The 23,814-nt window shown below is 40.1% G+C and overlaps 2 protein-coding genes across 5 annotated transcripts; both read right to left on the bottom strand.

The window, feature by feature from the left end:
* Positions 1 to 283: 283 nt before the first annotated feature.
* On the bottom strand, positions 284 to 13,416 carry LOC104822680 (mediator of RNA polymerase II transcription subunit 13-like). Its single transcript, XM_010553981.1, is given in 24 exon segments — positions 284 to 2,780; positions 2,900 to 3,271; positions 3,436 to 4,522; positions 4,640 to 4,935; positions 5,077 to 5,155; positions 5,284 to 5,371; positions 5,604 to 5,721; positions 5,853 to 6,030; positions 6,181 to 6,474; positions 6,476 to 7,519; positions 7,802 to 7,935; positions 8,024 to 8,072; positions 8,242 to 8,488; positions 8,931 to 8,990; positions 9,387 to 9,513; positions 9,885 to 9,964; positions 10,058 to 10,135; positions 10,925 to 11,005; positions 11,079 to 11,166; positions 11,336 to 11,422; positions 11,503 to 11,642; positions 11,758 to 11,828; positions 12,624 to 12,743; positions 13,115 to 13,416. Coding segments are annotated over 23 exon segments (5,427 nt in total). The 5' UTR covers positions 12,648 to 12,743; positions 13,115 to 13,416; the 3' UTR covers positions 284 to 2,175.
* A 435-nt stretch (positions 13,417 to 13,851) lies between these two features.
* LOC104822679 (MAP3K epsilon protein kinase 1) lies at positions 13,852 to 23,315 on the bottom strand. Of its 4 annotated transcripts, none has more exons than XM_019203573.1 (24): positions 22,992 to 23,315; positions 22,632 to 22,766; positions 22,227 to 22,247; positions 21,794 to 21,867; positions 21,629 to 21,719; positions 21,481 to 21,564; positions 21,169 to 21,270; positions 20,872 to 21,003; positions 20,628 to 20,699; positions 20,378 to 20,481; positions 20,143 to 20,242; positions 19,597 to 19,989; positions 18,869 to 19,201; positions 18,743 to 18,787; positions 18,342 to 18,521; positions 18,147 to 18,230; positions 17,752 to 17,849; positions 17,583 to 17,666; positions 16,304 to 17,049; positions 15,640 to 16,019; positions 15,418 to 15,552; positions 14,798 to 15,204; positions 14,541 to 14,655; positions 13,852 to 14,389 (listed from the first exon to the last, which is right to left on the bottom strand). In XM_019203573.1, exons 2-24 carry the CDS (start codon positions 22,764 to 22,766, stop codon positions 14,213 to 14,215), a joined length of 4,092 nt encoding a protein of 1,363 aa, XP_019059118.1. In that variant the 5' UTR covers positions 22,992 to 23,315; the 3' UTR covers positions 13,852 to 14,212. The 4 variants fall into 4 exon arrangements, with proteins under 4 accessions (XP_019059118.1, XP_010552279.1, XP_010552280.1 ...); XM_010553977.2 differs by having other exon boundaries at positions 23,033 to 23,315; XM_010553978.1 differs by having other exon boundaries at positions 20,167 to 20,242; positions 23,033 to 23,315.
* Positions 23,316 to 23,814: the final 499 nt, after the last annotated feature.

Genomic DNA, 23,814 nt, shown 5'->3' with positions numbered 1-23,814 from the left:
AGTTTTATAAATAGACCACCCTCCTTACACACACACAGAAACACAAACACACTTCTCATTCTCTCTCTTTCACTAAAAAATATCACGAGGAGGAGAGAAGATGAAGATGAAGATGAAGATGGAGGAGGTGGTAATGGTCGTCATCATGGCATTGGCCTTCTCAGCCGTGGGGAAGGTAGAGGCCGCAATGGCTGAGGCTCCAGCCCCAAGCCCTGCTTCTGATGCTCCTCTCTTTGTTCCCACATTGTTTGCTTCTCTTGCCGCTTTGGCCTTTGGTTTCTTCTTCTGATGAGACTCTCTCTCTCTTAAAGAGTTTTTAGCTTCTTTGTGTTTGTGCAGGGGAATTTACATTCCTTATTTGATTTCTATTGTTTTTGTTATGTTGTTTGTGTTGTTGAGAGTCACCTTTCCATTGGTTTCTGTATGTATGGATGTATGTGCGCGTGTATATGTGTATCATATGTCGGCTTTTTTTTACTCCACGAGTCACATATATTGTGTCGACCTTCCATTCTTCTTGTGAGCAATTTATGATTACTAGTTTTTGATTGATTCGCAAGAGCAATGCCAAATTACCCCAAAAAAAAAAAAGGGATTTCGAGGTTTCATTATATTAACTCGATTGTATTTTAACTCATTGTTCAGGGCCGAGTTTCTTGGTTCAAAATTTCGACCAAGACCAACCAGGCTCCTAGATTTTAAAATCCTGAGCATGAATTTCACTCGTCCAATCTAGGAGGAGACGAAAGGAAAAGGAATTATTATTTTTTGAATGAAATTGGGTGGTGTAGGAATTGCAAAGAAAGAAGTCGGTGATATCAAAAGATGTAAATGAGCTGTGAAACTTTGGAAGGTAGTGTGGGGAATATGTGGGCATCATCATCATCATCATCACCACCACCATGGAATTTTCCATGTGACTGTCAAATAAAGGATCTAAAAAGGTGACCACAGGAAATAATCCTTGGATGGCTCAAAGATCTCTGAGGGAAAAAAAAAAAAGAGAGAAGAGAGCAGATGTTAGAATCTTCATTGCAGTAAATTAAAATCATATATAGCGATATCATCAAGGTCTATGTTTCCACAAGACCATCAACTGCAATCTATGACACCCCATTGGAGATTTATCTGTTAATGATCTTCAAATTATAAAAAGTTACCTATTCTTACAGACTAACGATGTTGGAAATTGAGGCCATGACAAGAGGAAGTGATTGAAGGAAAGTACCAACAACATGACAGGGAAAACGTCAAGCTACCGTCACTCTTTCAACTGTGGATGAGGAGTGCCATGCCTCATATAACGTATGGATCGTAAACATTGGAAACAAACCACCTACTACTAAGGTTACCATTTCTCATTCTTTCTAGTCTGCCTACTCAAATTTCATATAAAATAAAATAAAGGGTCATATTGGTGAGTGTGTTGGACAAATCAGACATGAATGTTCCATGCATGTGAAATTCAGAAAAGCAAAGTGGGAAGCAGCAGAATGGATCCATACCTTGAGCTGGAGAGATAACCAACGCCGTATTAAAAAAGTGAATCCTCCTTTTATCTTTCGCTTTCTTCCTCCTTTCCAAAAGTTTCTCAATCAACTCCGTGACCTGTGAACCATAGATCGAGAAAGACAAATTATGACCGAAACCAACCTTCAAAGTGAATATAAAGCCTCTAAGCTTCCCTCTCGGGCTACGACACTTTAAACCATTGTTGAGAAAACTTGCCACCTAAGAAAGAGACTTCGGCGACTCCTTTTAATATAGAGGAGTCTGCTGCAAGGTTCTGGAAAGAGCTACAAAATCGCCTGCTGATAAGAGTTCAACAAGACAAAGAGAAGTGAAATCAAATTTACAAAAACAAGTGATAGATTGAGGTTTTGTGGTTATCTTTCCGGACGAATGATACATAAAAGCTAAATTACAAAGACAAAAGGTGGAAAAAAACACACACCCTAGGACTGTTGCAACTAATTTTGCAGACCAGATAATCAGAACAGAGTCCTAAAAGCTAAACGTTTTTTTTTACAGATTTCATAAACACCAATAGCTCTCTAAACCATTTCTTCCTACTAGGCTATAACTTTGGTACATCACTAGTCAAATCATTGTAGAGAAGCTACTTAGCTCGAACTTTACGTGCAATTAGATATTTCTTGCTGCTTTCTCCTTGTTTCAAACTTGCGACTTATCCGGTTGCCTTGAGAGTTCTTTGTCCGCAAAATGAAGCAGACGTCTGAGTCTCAGAACCGCATCACAGTGAAAAGGCAATGCTGTTCGCCGGTCCAGATATGCAGGACTAACTGTCATCCATGACAGAGCATGGAGTTCGGCTGCGACAGACTCAAGGATTAGATGGCTTTCAATCTCGAAATCTCTTGTTTCTTTGGTCCCGCTGCCCTGCTTCATAATCCCTTGGAGAATTTTGTCATGAGCGAGACTGTAGCCACCATGATAGTCAATGAGACTGACAGAGAGCACTGAGGGCCATTCTTCTTTCATGTTCATCCTTGAGTCCTTTTTCAAAGAAGGCACCGCTTTAGAAACAACAAAACCGGTAGATATTGGGGTTGCACTGCCCTTGCTATGAAGGAGGTGAGCAAGTGGAGGAGACTGGGCAGTTAAACAAGTCGGAAGTTGAAGCGGACTTGGGTGTAAAAAGCGCATGTTCGGCGATGGTATTAGCATGTAAGAGACAGGCGTAGACCCAAGAGATCTGACAGGGGTGAAACCCTCGAGATAACCTAACGAACCCAAACTGTTACCACTCTGGCCACCACCTGCGAAACCACAAGGACAATGATAGAGACCAGTTACTTCTTTCTCGCTTTTCCAATTTCACATGAATGTGATTAAAAAAATGACGGATATATGGATAAAACAAAGAAGGAACACTAACCAGGAGATACTGACTCCACAGGGTAAACAAAATGTAAAGAATGATCAAGGGAAACAGAGGCAAAACTGATGCTACGAACCCACTGAAGCAATCCCCTCGGGATGTCAGCAACAGGTTGAGTACCCATGATCTGCTTTCTTCCAGCAGTTTGTCCAATACCACCTTTTACAAAGGTAGACGGCTTTGCATGAGAGGTGTAAAGATTGCTAGTTGATGAGGGCAGGGACCTATCTTGAATCAAACTCAGATCCTGCTGTTGCAAGGAAGTTCCGTTGCTATTGGCTGCTATGCCTGTATGCACAGATTGTCGAAGCTGAATAGGCCACTTCTTAATATCGGGGCCCCCAGCTAAGAAAATTGCTTTCTGCCACTCTGTTGAATATCAATTGTGAACCAATAACAACAGCAGCATGAGAGACCAAAACAGACCATGACAAGTCTAGTAATTCATGAACTGCATTTGGCGACGAAATAGACAACAAAGAAATAAAAAAGCACAAAAAAAAGATAGGTCAGGAAAAAGAAATTAGAAGTACCTTGATATTCAAGCTCAAAGAAATTCCCAATGCGAGTAATCACAAAATCTCTGAGCTTGAAAGATCCGGTATCAGGAGAAGAGCACGCCTGCAGTATCTGACATCCATGCTGCAGAACTTGCACAAAAAGACATTGCAGCCCTTTTGTATCCTGTCTACTACTGATTCTGCCGAAAGGAAATATATGGCTGTCGAGCAATTCACCTCTAGAATCAGTCCAGATGCTTATAAGCCACCTCCAGTCCTCTGTCCAATCGTAACAACAATGCAGGCTTGGAGGAGCCTTTTCATCAAGCTGGGATGTATCAACCTGAGAACCAGAACCTGAATTTATACCTTCCATTGAACTCCCACTTTGTCCGTAACCTCTGTTACCATCCTCAGGCACTGGCTTTGAAGCTTCTGACACCATACCCCCAAAATTAGGTGAAATTCCATGCTCTACAGAGCCAGGTTCGGAAAGAATAAAAAGCGGTTCAAACAAATAGCAAACTTCGTCACTAAGGTAGAAATCCCCATTTCTGCTTGGATCGCAGCTTAATGCTCCAGATCTTGCTGTTTGCCAGGAATTATCCCAAGCACTGGTCCTCAAGGTAGCATCAATTTCGCTCTCTCTCGCTAGTGAAGATCCTGTCATTCGAGAACCAACACAGTCCTTCCATATTCCTGGAATAGAACTCATCGGTGTCAAGACTGGCGGGGATCTGCTTGGCAAATTTGATGACATCAATGCATCATTAGGCGATCCTCGTGCAATCCTACGTGCCTTATTGTATACAGAAAAAGCAGTGTCCTTAAGAATGACAAGCTCATTAAAAGTTGGACTTGTTATCCGGAAAACAGAATCGACAGTCACCACCTGCAGGACAAGTTTAGGAATACTAAACCCCGAAAGCACTGGGATTTGAGATATTGCAGCTTCATCTGCAGCAGCAGAACTACTCAACACCCTTGCAACCTGACTATGAAGTATCGATCTCCTGTCTCTATCTGACTGTAAAATTACTGATCCAAGTGCAACAGATGATTCAATTACTGTCTTTAGGATAGCTGAAGGGTCAGGAAATGGACACACAATGTACACAACCTGCGGAAAAGAAAGAAAGCAGTGAAAGGCAGAACGGAAACCAACAGATATTAATACAAATGGGTAAAGAAGCATTGAAGTCATCAGCAAAACACCGTTTCTCCAACACATGCTTACCATACAAGAACTCCCAGTTCCTTCCTTTTGGTTCATGTGTAGGCAAGATCCAAGCTTAAGTCCCTTTAGTGCTTTTGATAAAGATTTCAGATAGCTTGTTACATTCCACCCATTTGACAAAGACAGAAAATAATCACTTAGCGATCCAAGAAGTGACGTATTATTGCTTTCAATCTTCATCGACTGAGGGCAATCAAGCAGAACAAAACCGGATGCCGACAACTTCCCAGAGTCTATTTCCATTTGATTTCCAACACTGTGGGGCAAGTGGGTTCCCAGCCTGCACGTCTCATAAACTATACAGAGAAAGGTATACAATAAGACAGACCACTGGAATATTTGAACTAGAGTGTTTTTCACAAAAACGATCTTAACAAGAACCAGCACCAACAATGTTACATACCACCCCTTCAGTATTGATAAGATAGTTGACTCACCAGTACCAAGTTGCTGGAAGAAATCAGCGGCAGCAAAGATTAGAGGATCAATGTCTGGGCATACTACGGTATAACTAACCTGCAAGAAGTAACAAAGAAAGACATAAATATCTGAATAGAAAAGATTGTCAATGGATATAACTTTGTGAAAACAAATGCAACTCTGAGAGAAGGATTCAAATAAAGCAAGGAATTACTAAAACTCACATTTTTTGGCAGAGCGTAGGGCTCAAAAGGGGCCTTTTCCCACTGAGGCAAGGAATTTGGTGACGTTTTAAGCCAGTCATCCTGGTATCTGTCACAGAGGAAAGGAGCACAAAAGTTAAAGAAAATCTGAACTGTCTGAACCAAATAGACAGCACACCTTGGCATATAATAAGAAAAAACTTAGAATAACAAAGGCCATAATGACTCCTGCCCAAGCTCATAATGATCTCACAAGAGCATTTTCATCAATACCATGTCTATGAGTATAAGTCTATCACCCTCCAACTACTAACACACCAAACAGACTTGTGGACACATACCCAACAAGTATAGAAGGTGAAGGAAGAACAAAAAGTGTCGGTCTGAGTAATTCTGAGCTGTAGACATCTTGGCTCTGAGCTGTGTCATCTAATTTTCCGCCATCTAAAGCATTAGAAACTGCATTTATGCCAAAATGCATTTTAAAAAAATTGTCAAGAATATGCTGAACATGCATGAAATATAAGTTGAGTTTAGCACAATGGTGATCCAGCAGAATATCGCTCAAGTATCATAATTTGAATTCCTACCCTCACTAACTGCTGACTCAGCAGTAGATCCTTCAGGAATGGCACCTCCATCCCCTGATGGATTGCGGCCTTTGCACCAATCTGTGACAGTTAATGGGCCATCCAACTGGCTAAACGCAGTTTTAAGAGCTGTTTTAATATCAGATTGCAGCAGATTGATTACAGATGAAGGAAGAATCTGGAAATGAGAAAAAAAAAAAAGAACAGGAGTAAGGTCTCTGGTCAAAATAGTCAAAATTAATGTTGAAATAAGGCTCACAGCTTACGTGAGAGATTTACAATCACTTATTATACATCAGAACTGATCCTATAGGATTGAAAAGTTTACCTCAACTGAAAGCGGATCTACTAGCTTGACACCAGCAATGTCCAGAGAATGGCAAGAGGCCAGAGTCCCCCCACAACCTGCATGGATACTTGATGGGCCACAAGAAAGTTCACGTCTCCACATTTCGTTTAGTGCAAGCCAGCCGTAAGGTCCATTACCACAGTCTGAATCCAGTGCTAAATCAACAAACGAAGTAGTTTGCTGTACAAGTAACGCTATACCGTCAAGGAGTTCCTGAAGAGGCTGCCTTTGACCATAAGAAAGTAAGTTATCTTCGTTAAAAGAACTATGGGGTCAATGATGAGCCTGCTTCAACATTTGGTGAATCAGCAGGTTTTGCTGCATTTGGGGCCCCCACAGTACGCCACACACCAACTGGTGCACTCATGTGACTATCTAGCATTCCTCCATCAAGATCGCCAGCTATTCTGGTAGGTATGTCTTTCTTCTTCATCTCTATCATAATAGATGTGTTGTCTGACAGAGTACTAGGCTCAGTGGGCATCTGGGTAAGAAAAGAATTTGCATTAAACCTGGTCAAACTAAAAGGTGAACTGTGATTTGGAGAAATGACCGCGTGCCGCATTCTACACATGAAAGCTTGGTACATAATGCTTTCAATACCAGTTGCCAGCAAGGTCTTTGAAGACAACAAAATACTACTTGCAGCAGATGTGCGATCTGTCCTTTTCCCCGGTACAGTTTTGATAGAACCAGCAGAACTATAATTTGAGAACTGAGATTGGGAAACACCCTCCTTTCTACTGGCATCACTGTTTGTAGTAGTCCGCTTATCATTTTGCTCCTTGCTTCCCTCTACCTGAGTGTAGTACTTCCTTGGTCCATCGTATTTACCAATTAATGCTTTTGATCCAAGCATCACCTTATCCTCTGATCCATCAGTAGCAATGGAAGGTGGAGTAGCATCATATACATGGTCATTTGTCCTTGGATTTGAGCGTTCCACTTTACGAGATTGAGGAAGATAGGAGCCTTTGAAAGAGGTGTAAGATATCTCACTCGTGGGAGTTTCTACAGCCCCATACTCTGGAGCAAAGGTCATCATAGCCTCTTCTTTCATCAAATGATCAAACTCGCCAGTATAAGAGGCTGGCAATTGGCTTAAAGGAGCAGACACGACACTGTTTGCGAGGACTTCTTGACTTTTGTCAAGACACTCATCCATGACAGGGGGGACAGGATTAAAGCTCTCAAAGGATGGGAAGCCTACAGGCAAAAGCATCTGGTCCGATACATCCATCATACCCACAGGACTAGAATCTACATCTGCGCAATCTGGAGGAAGCATTAGTGCTTGTGACTCTGCTGTCCCTGGAGGCTGGAAAAACAGAACATCATCAGGTGCTCATCAGGGAAGTATCAAATACCAAAGTCGACAAGAGTTTAAGATACATGGAGAAAACTAGATAAGCCATTTTTCCCAACACCACATAAAAAGAGAACATCCCTGAAGCTAATTCTAGATATCAACAAAGCTTTCAGGACTTGCCCATCTAAGATTCTGGAATAAAATTTCTATGATAAAACAGAATAATTTATTTCCACATGACAGAATTACAAGGTTCCTGGAATACTATAAATAACAAAATGTGGGTATTACCTCCCCAAAAGGCAAAGCATCATTTTCAAAGAAGTCACCAAAGTCTCCAAACTCAGATAGAAGAGCTTGGATATCCATGCCAGCTCCTCTATCATCATTATCCCAGTCCCAACCAACTTGATCGTTTGCCATGCCTGTAACAACCAATGTATTTATTTATATCAGCTTCAGTGGAACTTAATCCTGTTTTGTGTCCTTGCAAAGTTGCACTAGTGACTGTACCTACTTGACCGAATGACTCTTCCATCCCTGTTCGGGGCCGCTTAGAACCCTGCATGGTGAAATAAGCTATTAATTATGCCAATCAACCATGGTATACAAGGGCAAAACACTAAATGTGTGATCTATCGTAGTGCACAAGCAAATGCTATCACCACCAATTCATTTTTCTCATTAGTGTCGTGCTAAATCTCCACCCTTCATAAACATTAAAGCCATACCATTTTCTGACCATCGTAGTCCAGCTGATCATTAGAAGATAGACCTGATTGCCTACATATCCCAGAATCTGCATCTGCCACAAGTTCACCAGTTCTTGAGGTTATCTTGCCATCACTCTCACTAGAAGTGCTACTTGTCGAACTAATGCTGCTACAATTGCTGCTGCCACTGCTACTATAACCATTTGGCATGTAGAAGCCACCACTTTTATTTCCAGACACCCCAAGGAAATCAAAATCACCAGCCCTACATATAAAAAAGTATCAATTTTCAGGAAGCACGTACTGAGATGCCTTCTTGTCACGTTGCACCATCAGTAATACATTCTATTGACACTTGCATGGAAAAATAGAAAGCTCCCATATGTAGTTAACAGTTGCTCTATCTGCAAGCGCCATGCATAAAAAACACTTAATCTAAAAGTGCAAAAGTTATATCACTATGAATTGCATTGTTTGATCACAGCCTTGTTTTATTTGAATATAAATCAAAAAATGCCAAAAATATCATTGCCAAACAGTGTGACTCATGACTGTCATTATGCTCCTGTAGCTTCCAATGTACAAAATATCATTGCCAAATAGTCTCGTTGGTTGTTTTCAATGTACAAAATATAAATGTAGTGCTCCGGTATTTTAAAAACGACAACTTAATAACAAATCTGCTTTAGGATAAAGAATAAACATACCAGTGCATAAATAATGATGAGCCTGCTAACGACGGTCCTATCCAGTTTTGAAGCCAAAATCTGCATACATGAATCCACGTCACATCAGGACCAAGCTGAAGGGAGGCAACAAGCAGTGGATCTTTCATAGGTTGGGGCTATATAACATGGACCTCAGACAATCCTTAAAATTATAAGTGACTTGGTCAAACTACAATGAATGCACAAATGCACATCCATGCAGAGACCAAATTGTGGACAAATTTAACAAGGACCCAAAACATATTTCATGTAAACTACTGCACAGAAAAAAAAAAGGCAACCAATCACTCAGGGAAGTTATATTACCCCAAGAAGTATGTATGCAATAGACGGCACTTGGAAACCCCAAATCGACTACATTAGTCAACATCAACAACCAATCTGGACCTTGCCGTGAAGAAATTGACTAAGCAGATAGAAGTCAAATCTGGTTACCTTTTCAAGGAAAATCTAGGAAATGTTGACTGCAAGACTGGTACAAGCACTGCCTCGGCTGGATATATGAACCTTTTCTCATATGCTGAAAAGCGGTCTGGTAACACCTTCTGATTGCCCTTACTCCCTACGGAATATTCAGGGTAATGATTCATGGGTAAGTTCGTGGTAAAGTTTGGAAAGGTGTCCCTTGTATTCGATTGACAACAACCAAGCATAACCTCCACATAGCAATTCCGGCTACTCATCGGACTACCAGATCCTTGACCAACATGAGAAGGTAGGCCTAAGTATCTGGTTGATATCCTAAAATTCCCAGGGCTGTATAAAGACGACGTTAAATATTAGTTGAAAACACTTGTTCAACATTCAAAACTTAAGGGATCGGAACCTCACTATTAGGTGACAAGATTTACCACTAGGAGCCATCAATTCTCTAGTTTCTATTTGTAAAGGTATCCAGCTAATAATGAAGGAGAAGAACTTTTTATAACTAACCCGGAAGCTTGTATCCGGAATTTTTCAACGAACTCCGTAATATTCTTTCAGAATCTCCACTTGAAAGTGTCCGAACGTTCCTTTGAACATTGATTTAAGTGTTAGTCTAGTGACTATATGCAGGACCATGAACAATAATCTCAAACAAAACCAACATTAGAATAGGTACGAACTTGGCAGTTATAATGGCATGGACAAAAATTGCCTCTTCCGTTGTAGCAAAGACAAATTCAACTGTAGGTTGCCCCCTCCTACATAATATCAAAAAAGATTCAACCATGAGATAATCCAAATTCAACTGTAGGTTGTAGCAAACACACAACACACACAAATACATACATACATACATATATATTATATAAAATTATCTTAGCGTTAGCTGTTATATAAAGCTTGGAAACCCAAATCTTGTAGACCTAGGGAAAATAAAATAGAATCTCAGGAGAACGTATACAACAATAACTACCTGCTAATGAAGACCCTCATTTTTTACTCTTCAAAACATGAAAGTGAACGAAAGAAGAATAAGAGACAAGTAAAAGCTAGAACAGAAAGTGCTGTTCATTTAAGGAAAGGAATAATGATTCAATAATACAAAGAAACTCAAAGCTCATAACATTTGGCCTCCAATTGCAACTGTTACAGTAGTAGATAGCAGATACAGTCACATACGACATAGTTTCTCGTCTCCACAGTTTTTTCTTGATCAATCCAGGCAACTAGTATAGTATTAAAAAAACATCTCTTTCCAATGACAGAGACAATGCAAGATAGGCAGCTCCTATAATACAGCTAAAAATGACCAAGTAGCTTAAACAAAGTAACAGAAAGACAAAAAGTAGGCTTTTCAATATCAACGTTGTTATATCTATTAAAGGGTCATGCCTTTAAAAAGGAAAAATATTCACTGGTGCTGAAGAACACTTTGCACAATGCTAAAAACCTGATTAGAGGACAGAAGCTCTACTAAATGCACAAATAAATCATATGATTTTGATATTCTTTTCAACAGTGATACCCAACCAAAAACTAAAGGATACCTGAAATATTCTTTGCTTTGAGAAGGGCTGAATTTGGAAAATACATCTCCAAACCTCATGTAGGAAAGTCCAAGTATTGCTCTGTCATACCAATACGATACCAGTCACGATAGGTGCTTTGATCCTTTACGCTGGGAATTCAGCAGAATCTAACCTTTCAATGCAATTACGCAATGCCTGAGAAAGGGCAACAGAAACCTCTTCGGAATCCCCAGGAGCCACCCAAAATCCTGACGCAACAACTTTCAAAAGACAAACAGTAAAGTAAAGACGTAAATACTAAAAGAGCCACGTATCACAGCACTTAACACTATAAAAAGTCAGATCGGAACAGATACAATATGCATGTGTTTGTTTGTGGATGTAATGAAACTTTCTATCATGGAGAAACAAACAGTAAAGGCAAACTACCTCTAAGTTTTGAGATTGCGGACTGAGCATTTTCAGTAACAGATGCATGCCGCCCAGGGATAAAGAGCCAAAGCTTGATCTTTTCATCTGGGACAGACAGCGAAGAAGATAATATACAGATCCAAATAAAAACTGTTAAGATTAAATACCACAAGAACTCCGCTTACCAGGGTTGTGTAGACCTTGAGATGGATCCCAGGGTCCAACAAAAGAATTTGTCCATGTGCTGAGAAAGCCTTCCTTCTGCAACCGTAGATAAGATGAGAGCACAAGATATATTGCAACATCATTCTGTTCAGCTCTAGAACTGTACAATCCCAATAGAAACAGTAAACAATCAGTACACTCTCCTTACATAAACTGAATTTGTTTAATTACTTCCCTCCTGTCAATAAAGAATTTCATAAAGTCCACAGTCTAACCTTCTATCAGGAGATGGCAGCTCGGATTCACTTGGGAGAAACTGAAACCATGATACATTATGAAGACCACCCTGAAAAAATCAATAATATCAAAAGCTGTAGCAAAACCTCCTATTACACAAGTCTTGTTGAGGTCAATACAGAACATCAAGTTATCAGGTTAACCTTATATTTTGAGATTAATTTGTCCAATCCATATGCGAAACACAGGAAAAACACTAATGGAGTGCCTATTCCTAACCAAATAACATTTTCTGATGATATGCAAAAAGAATATTGATAATAGTAGCACACTGAATTTCACTGCACACCTAAATAATACAAGGTTGTACATGGAGACACATGAGATATAATCATACTCTAAATGCGTAAACTTAAAAAAAAAAAATCAATTTTTTAAGATGACAGATATGAACCAGAAGAGAATAATTGAACCAGCCAAAACCAACTACCCAAAAATCAGTTGATTATAAAGATCTATTTTATAGTCCATCAGAAAATGCGACGGAACATAGAATCGATTCCCCTTATCGTAGCTTCATTTTTTAAATGATGTCAAATTAGATGCTCAATCCAATGAAACAGGCATTTACAAAGATTGTGACCTATTGAGTCATACTTGAAAACAAATGCTTCCTGGAATTTATTTTCTGTGAAGCACAAAAAAACTAATCCTAGAACACCAGATGAATCCAAACAACTCACTGAAGTTTCTCACGTGATACAAAAATGTATGAGCTTCACCAAATTCACCAGAACGGCGAGTCAGTGACTCAACATACCGAAAAGATCCAAAGCCTCCTGACAAAGAAAGCGATATACATACTATGTGGAAGGATTAGGAAAACATCAGTAGAGGAACTTACAATTCTGAAAACATTAGTCCACATAACGAAAATGTTTATTAGACCTTGATGAAAATTCTCCAATCCTTTACTGCACTTTCAGGCTACAAATCATTGCGGACCCAAAATTCATAGTAAAACCTACAAGAAAAGAAGCTGACAATTATGGCGATAATTCTGAAAATAACAAGAAATTCAACTTCGAGAAATAGTGATAAACAATTATCCAAATGCTCTCACATTCCCAACCCGTTCAAACTCCAATAAAAATTGAAAAGGGCTCAAAATCTGATGTAAACAATAAAAACCCTAAACACGAGAATTTCAGAAAGCGGAAACTAAGAAGAATATAGAAACAGAGAGGCAACCCCAGACGAAAATTCCGAACACGAACACGAACACGAACAGTTCAACTAGTAGCACTCCATCGACAGTTTCTTGGCAACCAAAAAGAAGAGAACAAAATTCGGAGCTATAGAAACACAATCAGAAACTGGTGAAGATCTTGGTACCTGCGTCTAGCCGCGAAGAAGAACACACATTCGCTGAACGAGGAAAACGGTAGCCGGAGAGAAATCACTGCAAGGAACGGCGACGATGACGGGGAGGAAAATTTCCGTTGGGCGCACGATGATCCGCAATATAACAAGAACAAATTGAAAATCCATGAAACCAAAAAGTTTCAAACGCGTTGGGTTGGGTTAAACCAGAAGTCTAACCGGTGCGACCGGTTTTATAAAACCAGGATTGATTGACGGACGGCTCGTTAGATTTTAAAACTCGGATGATGCAAATCTATGCAGGGGGGTCAATCCTCGACCTCGACCTCGACCTCGGTCGGATTGGCACTCAAGCTTTAGATATGGCCGACAAACCTGTTGAGTTTTGCGGTCAAAATATCTGGTTTGGGCTTCGTGGGACAAAAAAAGTTGAAAAGCCCAAGGAAAGACTTGCCCCGAAAATGATGTAGTCGAGAACAATTCACCACCGCCTCCTCTACCGACCTCTCAACCCTCACTGTCTCACCTTCTCGTCGACTTATCTTCTCTCCCCAAATTCAAATTCAAACCCGGGATTCAAGTTTTCACTAACAAAAGATATGACCTTTCACTCATTGCGGTTTGAATTTCCGAATTTCGGATACCCACCCACATGCCCAACCCTAAATTTATCTATCAAACTATAGCCTTTCCTCACCTTCCAAACAACGGAGTTTGCAAACAAACACTTCATAACACAGGCTCACTGGTGAGGATTCAACACAATCACGTTCACGTCACATTTCATGTTACGTAGAGCCCACGCATATTACAAACCTAAAAAGGTAACTTCCACACCAAGCAAGAGACAGAAAAACAGACCACAAAACCTGAGTTGTCGGCAGCTCTTGGGGGCCTAAAAACAGCAGAGCCACCAGACAACCACCACCGCTTCCATTACAAAGCCTTAGATTCGACCTCTGCCATCTCCTGGTGTTTGTATGGTTCGAAATCTGAGAAATATACAGTTGACAAAAGCGACAATCATCGCTAAATCTTCCTCAAAAAAGGAATCGGAACAAAATATACACTCAGGAGAAAGATTCGTAAAATGGACAAAGGATGGATTTTTCATAAGACAGTGTTGATGTGAAGGGCTTTGAGAAGAGATGTAGCCATTTGTTTAACAAGAACTTGTCCTCCTGAACGCTGTCCATCTCGCCGTTCCTCTATGAGGTTTTTCAGTTTCTGAGGGAGGTCATTCTCTACAATTAGCTGTTTTGGCCGTGGATGGTGCTCATACACAGCCTGAAACCATGGGACAAATCCCAAGAGGTGTTGTTGTCTTATGTTAAGACATATTATACCATCTAAGCTATTCGTTTTCTCAACAAAAAAAAAACAGTTGTATTAACCATAATATCCTAAACCTACATAAGGGGAAAGCAGCACAACCAACCTTGATAAGTTTCAAGAGATTAAGCCGAGCAATGGCGTCTTGGTGGTCCAGCCTCGAGATAAGTAAAGGAGTCAACCCATTTACAGCTAAGGTTGTATTGATTCGAGATGATTTCCTGCACCATGGATGGAATTCAACGATTAGATGAGAAAAAACACGAGAAGCCCTTGTCCATTCACTACACATGGACATATGAAACAGATTCAATGATTTCGTGTTATAACACTTGAACAGAGTATGAATTCAAAACCACATACGTGATAATCTTCAAGAATGGCTCCAATATGTGCACAAAGTGTCTCTCTGGACAGCTCTGGAAGAATTTAACCAGTTTCTGGATAGAATCCTTCTTAAGCAAAGCATGCTCCACCTTTCGGTTGTCATTGTCATGAGCCAAGCAGACAGCAATTGAATCTAAGGCTATCACAGACCAAAATTCATCGTCCAGCAAGCTCAAGTATACATCTAGACCACCATGGGCCCTTAACTGCTCTCTCGAATTACGAGATGCATGCGCCATATCACACAGTAGCGGTAATGCATACTGTTTCAGAGGAGAATCCGTCATTATAAAATGCATCAGGTGCGGTATGATTCCATTTTCGGCCGCTTGTTCCTGTCTCCTCTTGTTTATCTTGCACAGGTTGAATAGCGCGCTAAGCACCTTCAGAAAAAGTGTAAGCAGATACATCAGCCCCTGGGGTAAACTACAAAAATGGAAAAGCAGAAACCAAGTTCATTTAAGGCTTATAATTCAAATGACTTTCGTTTTGCATGATTCCTATTTCCAAAAAGACCCGTGAATCAATAAGGATCAAAACTCCAATCTTTCCAACCTACAGATATACTGCTTTTATATGCAAGTGAAGAAGGTAACCTCATGGTGGATTTGATACACAAGAGGCCCATCCTTAAGCTCGAGGTTGGGGATCAAATGCTTAATCGCATCTGCCCGCTGAAGGTTCTCCAAGCAATTTGGATCGGTGGATAAGTGATTGATGCACTCTAGTAACTGAGCAAGACAAAAACACAGTAGGTGTGCAAAACAAAGACCATTGAACCATCCATATAAAAAAATATATCACAACATTTACAGTACCTTCAGAAGGATAGGAGGTTCTACACGGTTGAACATCTGGAAAAGACGACTAAGCAAGCTTTGGCTACACATGTATGATTTTACTGTTGTATCCGCCCGAGCAAATTCGAGGAGGAGATCAGCCACTTTCTCCAAGTACTCCCGGGCAACGTCCGCATTCAGTGTTGAAACCATGTGGGCAAGTAAACCGGATGATGTGGCACTACCAGGTCTAGCATTTAGAACACCTGAACCTGAGAGTACTCCAGATGCCGTCTGAGATACAATCCCAGATGTAGAAGCAGCTCCTTCAGTAGCTGCAACCTTCTTTGTCACTGTTTTACTGGAATATCTAGTTGTGGTATCAAGATTACCATTTTCTCTTCCACGCCCAGAGACCTCTGAAGAAACAATGTAATGATAAGATGAAGAAAAAATAATTCAAAACACATGCCAACGGCAGAATCAGCTACACCAAATATGACATTTCCATCTAGCCACATCCTAAAACAAAATCAAGAAATTGACAAGCATGCCCAAAGAAAATATATTACGCCCCAATTTTAGCCCCTAAATATAGACTCTCGAAGATACATATCCTGTGAATTTGTAAACCTAAACTGAATGCCAGACATTGTTCTTGAAGATAAGGACGATAAATGGCCAGTTGAACATTAGAAATTACCTGCAAATTCAGCCATCAAAAAATCTAGCTCTTCATTAGTTTTCTTCTCATTTGTCGCATGCAGAAGGGGAAGTATGCTTTCATGTCTCTCTATACCAGTGATGTGCTTCACATAATCCAGTTGACCAGAAAAATGTCTGGAAGGAGGTTCCTTCTCCAGCAAGCTAAGCAAAGGCCGAACTTGTTCGGGTTGAGAGGCGATCGTGCTCGGAAAACCATTAGATGCACCTTCCGCCAACTTCTGAAGCCTGTCTGTAGATGTCCTGTTGGCAGAGAGGGATATCCTCTGCTGTCTAACATCAACTTCTGCAGTTGAAGTTGAAGCCTCTGGTGCAACACTGCTCGATCTGGGCCTCTCACCGTCTGGGTGTCTGGGATCTGGCTGATTGACGTCTAATCTTTGGGATTGTGAAGTAGAAGCACGAGAAGGCTCTTCACCACCTCCATGTCTAGTTTTCAATGCGTCAGGCTGATCAATAGCACTGAGTGATAGCTCATTTTGAATAAAAATAGGATGATTAGGATCAAGTTGACCAGAGCGTGCCCGTGGAGCTTGACCATCCACAGCCAAGGTGCCCCCTGATATAGAAGCCAATCGAGTCGCCTCATTCAAGCTGTACAGAGTGTTGATTAATCTAAGCAGAATTCCATTCTTTGCAGCTATACGACAGAAGTCATTTCTCGGGGTTGATCTCTGGAGCTTAAATACCTGCCACATCCCATCAATCGCTAAGTGAACCATCTCCCTGGACATAAAAGCTCGGATCAGAATAGTTTACAATGAACATAAATAACAGCAAGGGGTAAAATATACTGAGGTAGCTAAAAAACAGAAGTTCTAAACAAAGAAAATGGTCATGCAGTGAGAAATCGTGATTGTTGTTCTCCAACTAGGATGCACACCAGAGATTATGCACAAAGATTCATAAGAATAGAAGGATAATCAGAGCTGAATGCTGCCTAAGACTAACAAAAAAGCAATCGGCATGACCCTATGCAGGCACCACAAACCTCGTAATAGGACCAACCCAGTTTGAGTCCCCACCTGGTGGGGGTGCTGGGGAAGAGAATATACTAGGCAGCCTTACCCCTGCTTTTTATGCAGAGAGGCTGATTCGAACCTACGACCTCAGACCTCACGGCAAGTAATCTTACCGTGAGCCAAGCCAGCCCTTCCATTAGAACCTTGTAATAATCTTTTCAATTAATATGCTAACACGAAAAAAAATTAGGAAAACAAACCTGGTCACCACAAAAGGATAGTGCAAGGAGTACAAACCTGTATTTTGCGTAATCAGCTTCAAGGAATCCAACCAAAACGGGTATGCCTCGGCAAGCAATGAACATTTGCAACGTCAACGAGCTGAAAAGAAGTTTTCATGTCAACTCAAGCCTTAGAGCAGATAAATGAAGAAAAGCAACAAAAACATGAGGAAACCCATAACAACCTTGATTGACAGAGCTGCTGCAAGAAATAGGCCGCTTCCCTACGAACTTCTCGCGAACGATCCCGATCAGGACCAGCAAAACTCATGACAACAGGTATCTGACATTTGACTTGGAATAATCAACGCTCATAGTACCTTTGAAGTCATAACAGGAAAAAACTACAGATGACTAGTTACAGAGCAACAGTTAATTCATGAACTTGGAAACAAGGTGAGAACACCATGGATAAACTGTACAACCACCCAACTAGTCTTGACAGGCCACGTGGATATCCCACCTTTGATCACTACAGTCGATTATCATGAAATTGATTTGAAACACCCAGACAACTATACCAAGGAACTATCTGGTAACTCGACAATCACAGAACTAAGTTCGTAAGATAAAGACTTACAAGGCCAACAAGACAAGCATTTTCCTGGAAGTCTGTGTTATCTTTAATGATTTCGTTTATCAGCTGCAGCACGGAGCATATAACCTGTAAACGCCAAAAAATGTTATCCCAACCATATTCCAGTTGATAATTGCAGCAAGTTGATGACTACTGATGATGAAAGACAACAAACCTGCCTCTCACGAATAAACTTACACGAGATTTAGGAATGTCGAGCAGATCCATTAGAGGCAGGAAACCATGCTGTGTAACAAAAACAGCTTTCTGCGCAGATCTTTGACGAAATATACCAATAAGTTTTTGACAGGTAGATACTATTGTATCTTCTGATTCATCCGGCCTCAAACAGCTCATTAATCTGCTAAACTCGACTGCCTATCAAATAAATCGAAAATAAATACCAAAATATGCAAATCACTAGAAAACATGTAACAGCAAAAAGGAGCAGAAGCTAAAGTTTTAAATCCAACATTATCCTACAATTCCCCAAATATTTCCTCACTTAGAACAATATGTGACTTGATCAAAGTCTACAACAGCATTATACAGAATGCCAACAGATTGCAGGAGTCTCAAGGTATAAAATTGTTGAATACCTGCAGAGGAAAGAGATTCTCCGCAGGCAATTTTTCATCAAATACCTGAGAAAAAATACACCAAAAGAAATGTTATATAGGGTACTATTCAAATTATCAAACCTGCATATTTTATTCAAGACATACCAAACCATCAATGTCTATAACATCATCCTTTAGAACACCCATCATCAAGCGGAAAAGGTCACCACCATCATTTGACTGCCCAGTTTCACCCTCCATTTGTTTCTGAGCAATTGTAGCTCTCAACTTTGTGGCCAAGTCATTCTTTCCACCATCGGCCACAGGAGAATCGTCCTGGTTGACATTTGATGTGGGTGCAGATGTTAAGGCTTCATTTGGTTTTCGTTCAGTACCTTTATCCAATGGATGAAACAGATCATCCAAAGAAGCATCTCCAGGAGGATCACTAAATCTAGTCAGTTCATTCCCTCCAACATTTGATGGAGTCTTCACAGTCTTCAAAGTAGAAACAACAAAGGAAAACATCATCTTAGTACCTTCCCTTAATAAAAGGGGTTATTTTGAATTAAAGCACTTAATATGAATACATTCACCCAACTATGGAAATCTAGAATCCTGTTACAATTAGTACATGCATCATTAGAAGAATCATACAAAGAATTCAGATGCTTAATCATGACCAGGTCACGAAACACAAACTCGTTCCAGTGAGAAACATCAGAGTATGAGGTTATGGAATTTGCAAAGCAAAAAACTAAAAAGTAAAACACAGACTGTTTGTTATGATCACTAAGAAACTTTGGAACTAATCACTCAACCCAACACATAAACAATAGCATTTCCCTTATCATTGGGCATATTATCTGAAAGAGTAATAGGATGAGACCGACCTTGTGAAGACCACGATCTTGGCCCTTTTGTCCAAAACCACGTGATGCCTGTTCAGCCAGGAAGGAACTTTCTTTTTCCACCTGTTTTGTTCCTACAATATTTCTCCTTGTTTCAGAAGTTTCCACTTCACCATTTTCAGGTGTTTCATCATGGTCAAACTTCCCATGATACTCTGATAAATCTTGAGAAGGCATCTTTGCATCTGAAGAGACTAAGCTAGAGCCAGATTGAAGGGCCGATTGCCCGTGAATAGAAAATGTAGGAACCTGATCTGACATTAGACCATCTTCCGAATTATCTGCTCGTTCATCATCAAGATCACTGGGTAAGGATTGATCCTTGTCCGATCTCAAACTTGCAACCTCCTCAAGATGTAATTTGCTTTTCGATTTCTGATGAAAAATAAGGGCTCGAATGAGTAGCTTTAACAAAGCTCATCCCTATTGTGCCAGGATGAAAAGGTAGCTCTCACTTCTTCTTATCTTCATCTTTGAAATTTTGACTAATCGTAAATTCAAAATTAAAATATGACTGAAAAATCTCACAGTTTTTGATATACTCAGTTTTACCGCTGGAAGGGTTTCAGTTGCACCTTGGCCATCTTCATCAGCACTTTCTGATTCTGCAGAGGCTTCCTGAATATATCTGCAGAAATGAAATTTCCCAAGGAAGAAATTTTTAGTTTAGTGAAACAAAGTGAACTTGAACTAACTTTAACATAAGATAATAAAGTTTGAAATTCTACTACAGAAATTAGCATAAAAATTTACAGGTTCTCACCTGAGAGTTCCACTATGACGGAGTGATGACTGCAATGCACGTCTAGAGTTCCGTATCCAGGGGTGAGAAAGCAGTGTCTTAGCATCAGGCCTCTGCCTAGCATCCTGTAATATGAAGATAGAAATCAATGTATCCACCGGATTTTGAATAAACTAAAAGTGTCCAGGTTTCAGAAAAGAGGCGGACAGGAAAAAGGCTAGTGCCTAAACAGTAAACAGTAACAAATATCAAACTTTAAATCCAAAATCACCTTCTTAAAGCACTGACGCAGGAAGTCAGTAATGTCTGGAGACAGGCTATCAGGAATCGGAGGGTGGTCATCCTGAATAAAAGAACATGAAAGAAAGGGCGTGAGCCGCTTCCTGCTTACAGCTTTTGCATTATTCAAGGAGAGAAACTATATACAAGGAAGAGTTAGGATAACAGAAAAAGGGAATAAAGAAGCAGCTAAAATCCATTTTGGCTCAAACGAACTCATAAGACATTGACAAAACCTGAACAATACGGAAGAGGGCCGGCATGGGTTGCAAATCATAGTAAGGAGGCACACACGTCAAAAGCTCGATAACTGTGCACCCAACACTCCAAATGTCAGAAGCAGCACAAACTCCGGACATTTCAATAACCTGAAACAGAATTTGAATCTCGATAAACACACAGGTAAGAATTCTATAGAAGAGAGAACAACACAAAACATGCCAGCAAAGCAAAAAAAAAAAGGACCATTACGACTTTAACATAGACCTTTGCAAAATATCCTAATGGTAAATACATATCTCATTAAAATGCACCTCTGGGGCCATCCAGTATGGAGTTCCTACTACTGAATGAGTGTTGACATCAGCCTCATTTAGTTTAGTTGCAACTCCAAAGTCAGCAAGCTTGACAAGACCCTGAGGTATTAAGATAGTCAAGCATGTCTCGTGTATAACTTAAGAGAATCTTATGCATCTCCAAATTCACAGAACACAATACATCTTGAATTAAATAAGAATTAAAGATACCCAAAACAGCATAAGAGCAAGCAGAGGCTATCTCCCTATTCCCAGAAATGACATGTACCAAATTAACTATTAAGATTCAGAAGGAATAGCAAATCACACCTCCTTGGTTGTCAAAATGTTCGCACCCTTGATATCGCGATGAATCACACCCTGTTCATGCAGATATACCAAGCCTTCCAAGACCTATTTCACTAATTAGTACACGGTACAGAAAGAATAATTTCACTAGAAGGATATATATACTGACCTGAGCAATGTAAACTGCTACCAGCGATTCTGGGAAAGGTCCAAATTTATTTGGTTTTATAATGTTTGCAAGTGAGCCATTTTCAACATACCTGCAAACCACAAGCACCACTTCAGTTTCCAAACGATAGCCCAAAAGAACCAAAGTGAAGACAAACTTACTTACTCCAGAATAATATGAAGGTGAGTCTTTGTCTTCAATGACCCAAGATATTTCACAATGTTTTTATGGTTCAAGTTCTGCATTGAAAAGATCATCTTAGATGGGGGAAAGAGAGATAAATCTTTTACCCGCAGAACTAAGAAATCAGGAGGAACAAAAATGCGGCAATTAAAATGGTGATTGATTTGACTTCAGTTCCAGCATACTTAGCATCAATGTAGCCTACATATGAAACAGTTATATACTCCATTCAACAACAGAGACAAAAACAACCTCTATCCCAAGTAGGACAAAAGAAATGTTATACAGCCTATTGCCCTTCACCGAGGTGAATGCAAAACCCTGAATAAAGCTCATCAGTTTGCAGGTCCATGCCCATCCTAAAGCTAAAGAACATATCGTGGAACAAGAAAGTATCGTGGAAGAAAGCAGCCACCTTCAATAGATCGATTTCTTGCTGGAGAAATCATCCCAACAGCCGAACAGCATCCACATGTAAAACCAGGATTCAGTCAGCAATGCATTTAACTGAGAAAGGAAAGAAACCGATAAAAATGGCACAACAGAAATCTATTTTCCACCCATCCCACCCCCTTCTCTCCCCTGGAGCTGTCCAACAACCTTCCAAACTCTATGAGTAAAACTACAGCATATGAGATCACAAACTCCTTTACAAAATCTAATCCACAAAATACATCGCCCAACAGCTCTGCACGAACTGATTAAAGCCTACGGAATACAATACACGCAAGAAGGAGCAACTACACATGTTCGCACAATGTAAGATGCTGAGGAAGATCCTCCGGAGCAATACCAAGACTGGAAAAAGAAAGGAACAAACCATGATAATATTAAGATCCTCCTGAGCAATATTCTCCAAGGAGACTTGCTTAATGGCCACAAAGTCCCCATTTTCAAGATCTAATCCTTTATAAACTCGACCATAAGCTCCTTTCCCAATTTCATCTCCCAGCATCTGCGCCCAAAATCAAGAACCGTTCTTGGAATGTGCATATAATAGTAAAGGAAATCTCCCCCGTAAAGTACAAGCTTTTAGCAGAAAAAGAAACAAAAGAGCATAAACTCCGACGATTCCACACAATTCACACTCCAATCCCGCATCTCAATTACAAAATCACCCATTGAACAAACCCGAAAAAGCTAACGGAACCCTAAACGAAACCAGACAAAAGAAATCAACCCCCGATTTAAATCCGAGAAAATTGAGGAAATTAAGCTGACGTATTTGTTGTCGAGAGTCTTCGATTTGTGAAACTGGGAGGAAGTCATTTGCCGCGCCATCTTACCGCTCCCTCCACCGTGTCACAAAATCCTCCGACGGTTGCTCATCAAGGAAACCCCAGAAATCGGTACATTAGGAGCGATAATTCACATGAATTAGGGTTTAACTGAGAAATTGAGGGGATTAAACAAAGGTTGACGATGATCAGATGCCAGCCCTGACACGGTACTGAAAATGACAAGAAGAAATAAAAATTTGAAGTAAGGGGTGAGAAAGAAATCGAGAGAGTGAAGGGAGGAGAACAAAAGGTTTGGCCTTTGGAAAATGCGGTTGATCTTTTTTGTGGGGCCCTCTCTTTTGCTTTTTTTGTTTAACATTTGACCCCTTTATTTTTCATTTGTTTAATTTCTGACCTAAAAGTATGTCTAAACACTAAAACTTGACAAGGAATTTTACAAATATTATTATTAACGTTTACTTCACATTTGTCTTCGGGACCGTGTCAGGAGGCACAAGAGATAATTCGGGACCGTGTCAGGAGGCACAAGAGATAATAAGATCGGTTACGTATTGAAATGAAATGTTATTTTCTTTTATACACTATAATTTTATCACCAAATTCTAGATTAAATCAAAACTATTATAATGATATAAAATGCAAATTGCAATCATATCATAAACCTTTATATTCAGTTAAAGGCTCCCCCCCCCTCCCCATTGATGTTACCATTTGCGAAAATGATTTTCACATTTTTAAAACCGAGATTTTTGTATTGGTTTT

Source organism: Tarenaya hassleriana, unplaced genomic scaffold (genome assembly GCF_000463585.1).
Source record: "Tarenaya hassleriana unplaced genomic scaffold, ASM46358v1 Cleome37, whole genome shotgun sequence".
NCBI lineage: Eukaryota > Viridiplantae > Streptophyta > Magnoliopsida > Brassicales > Cleomaceae > Tarenaya > Tarenaya hassleriana.
This window is presented reverse-complemented; position numbering and strand designations above follow the sequence as displayed.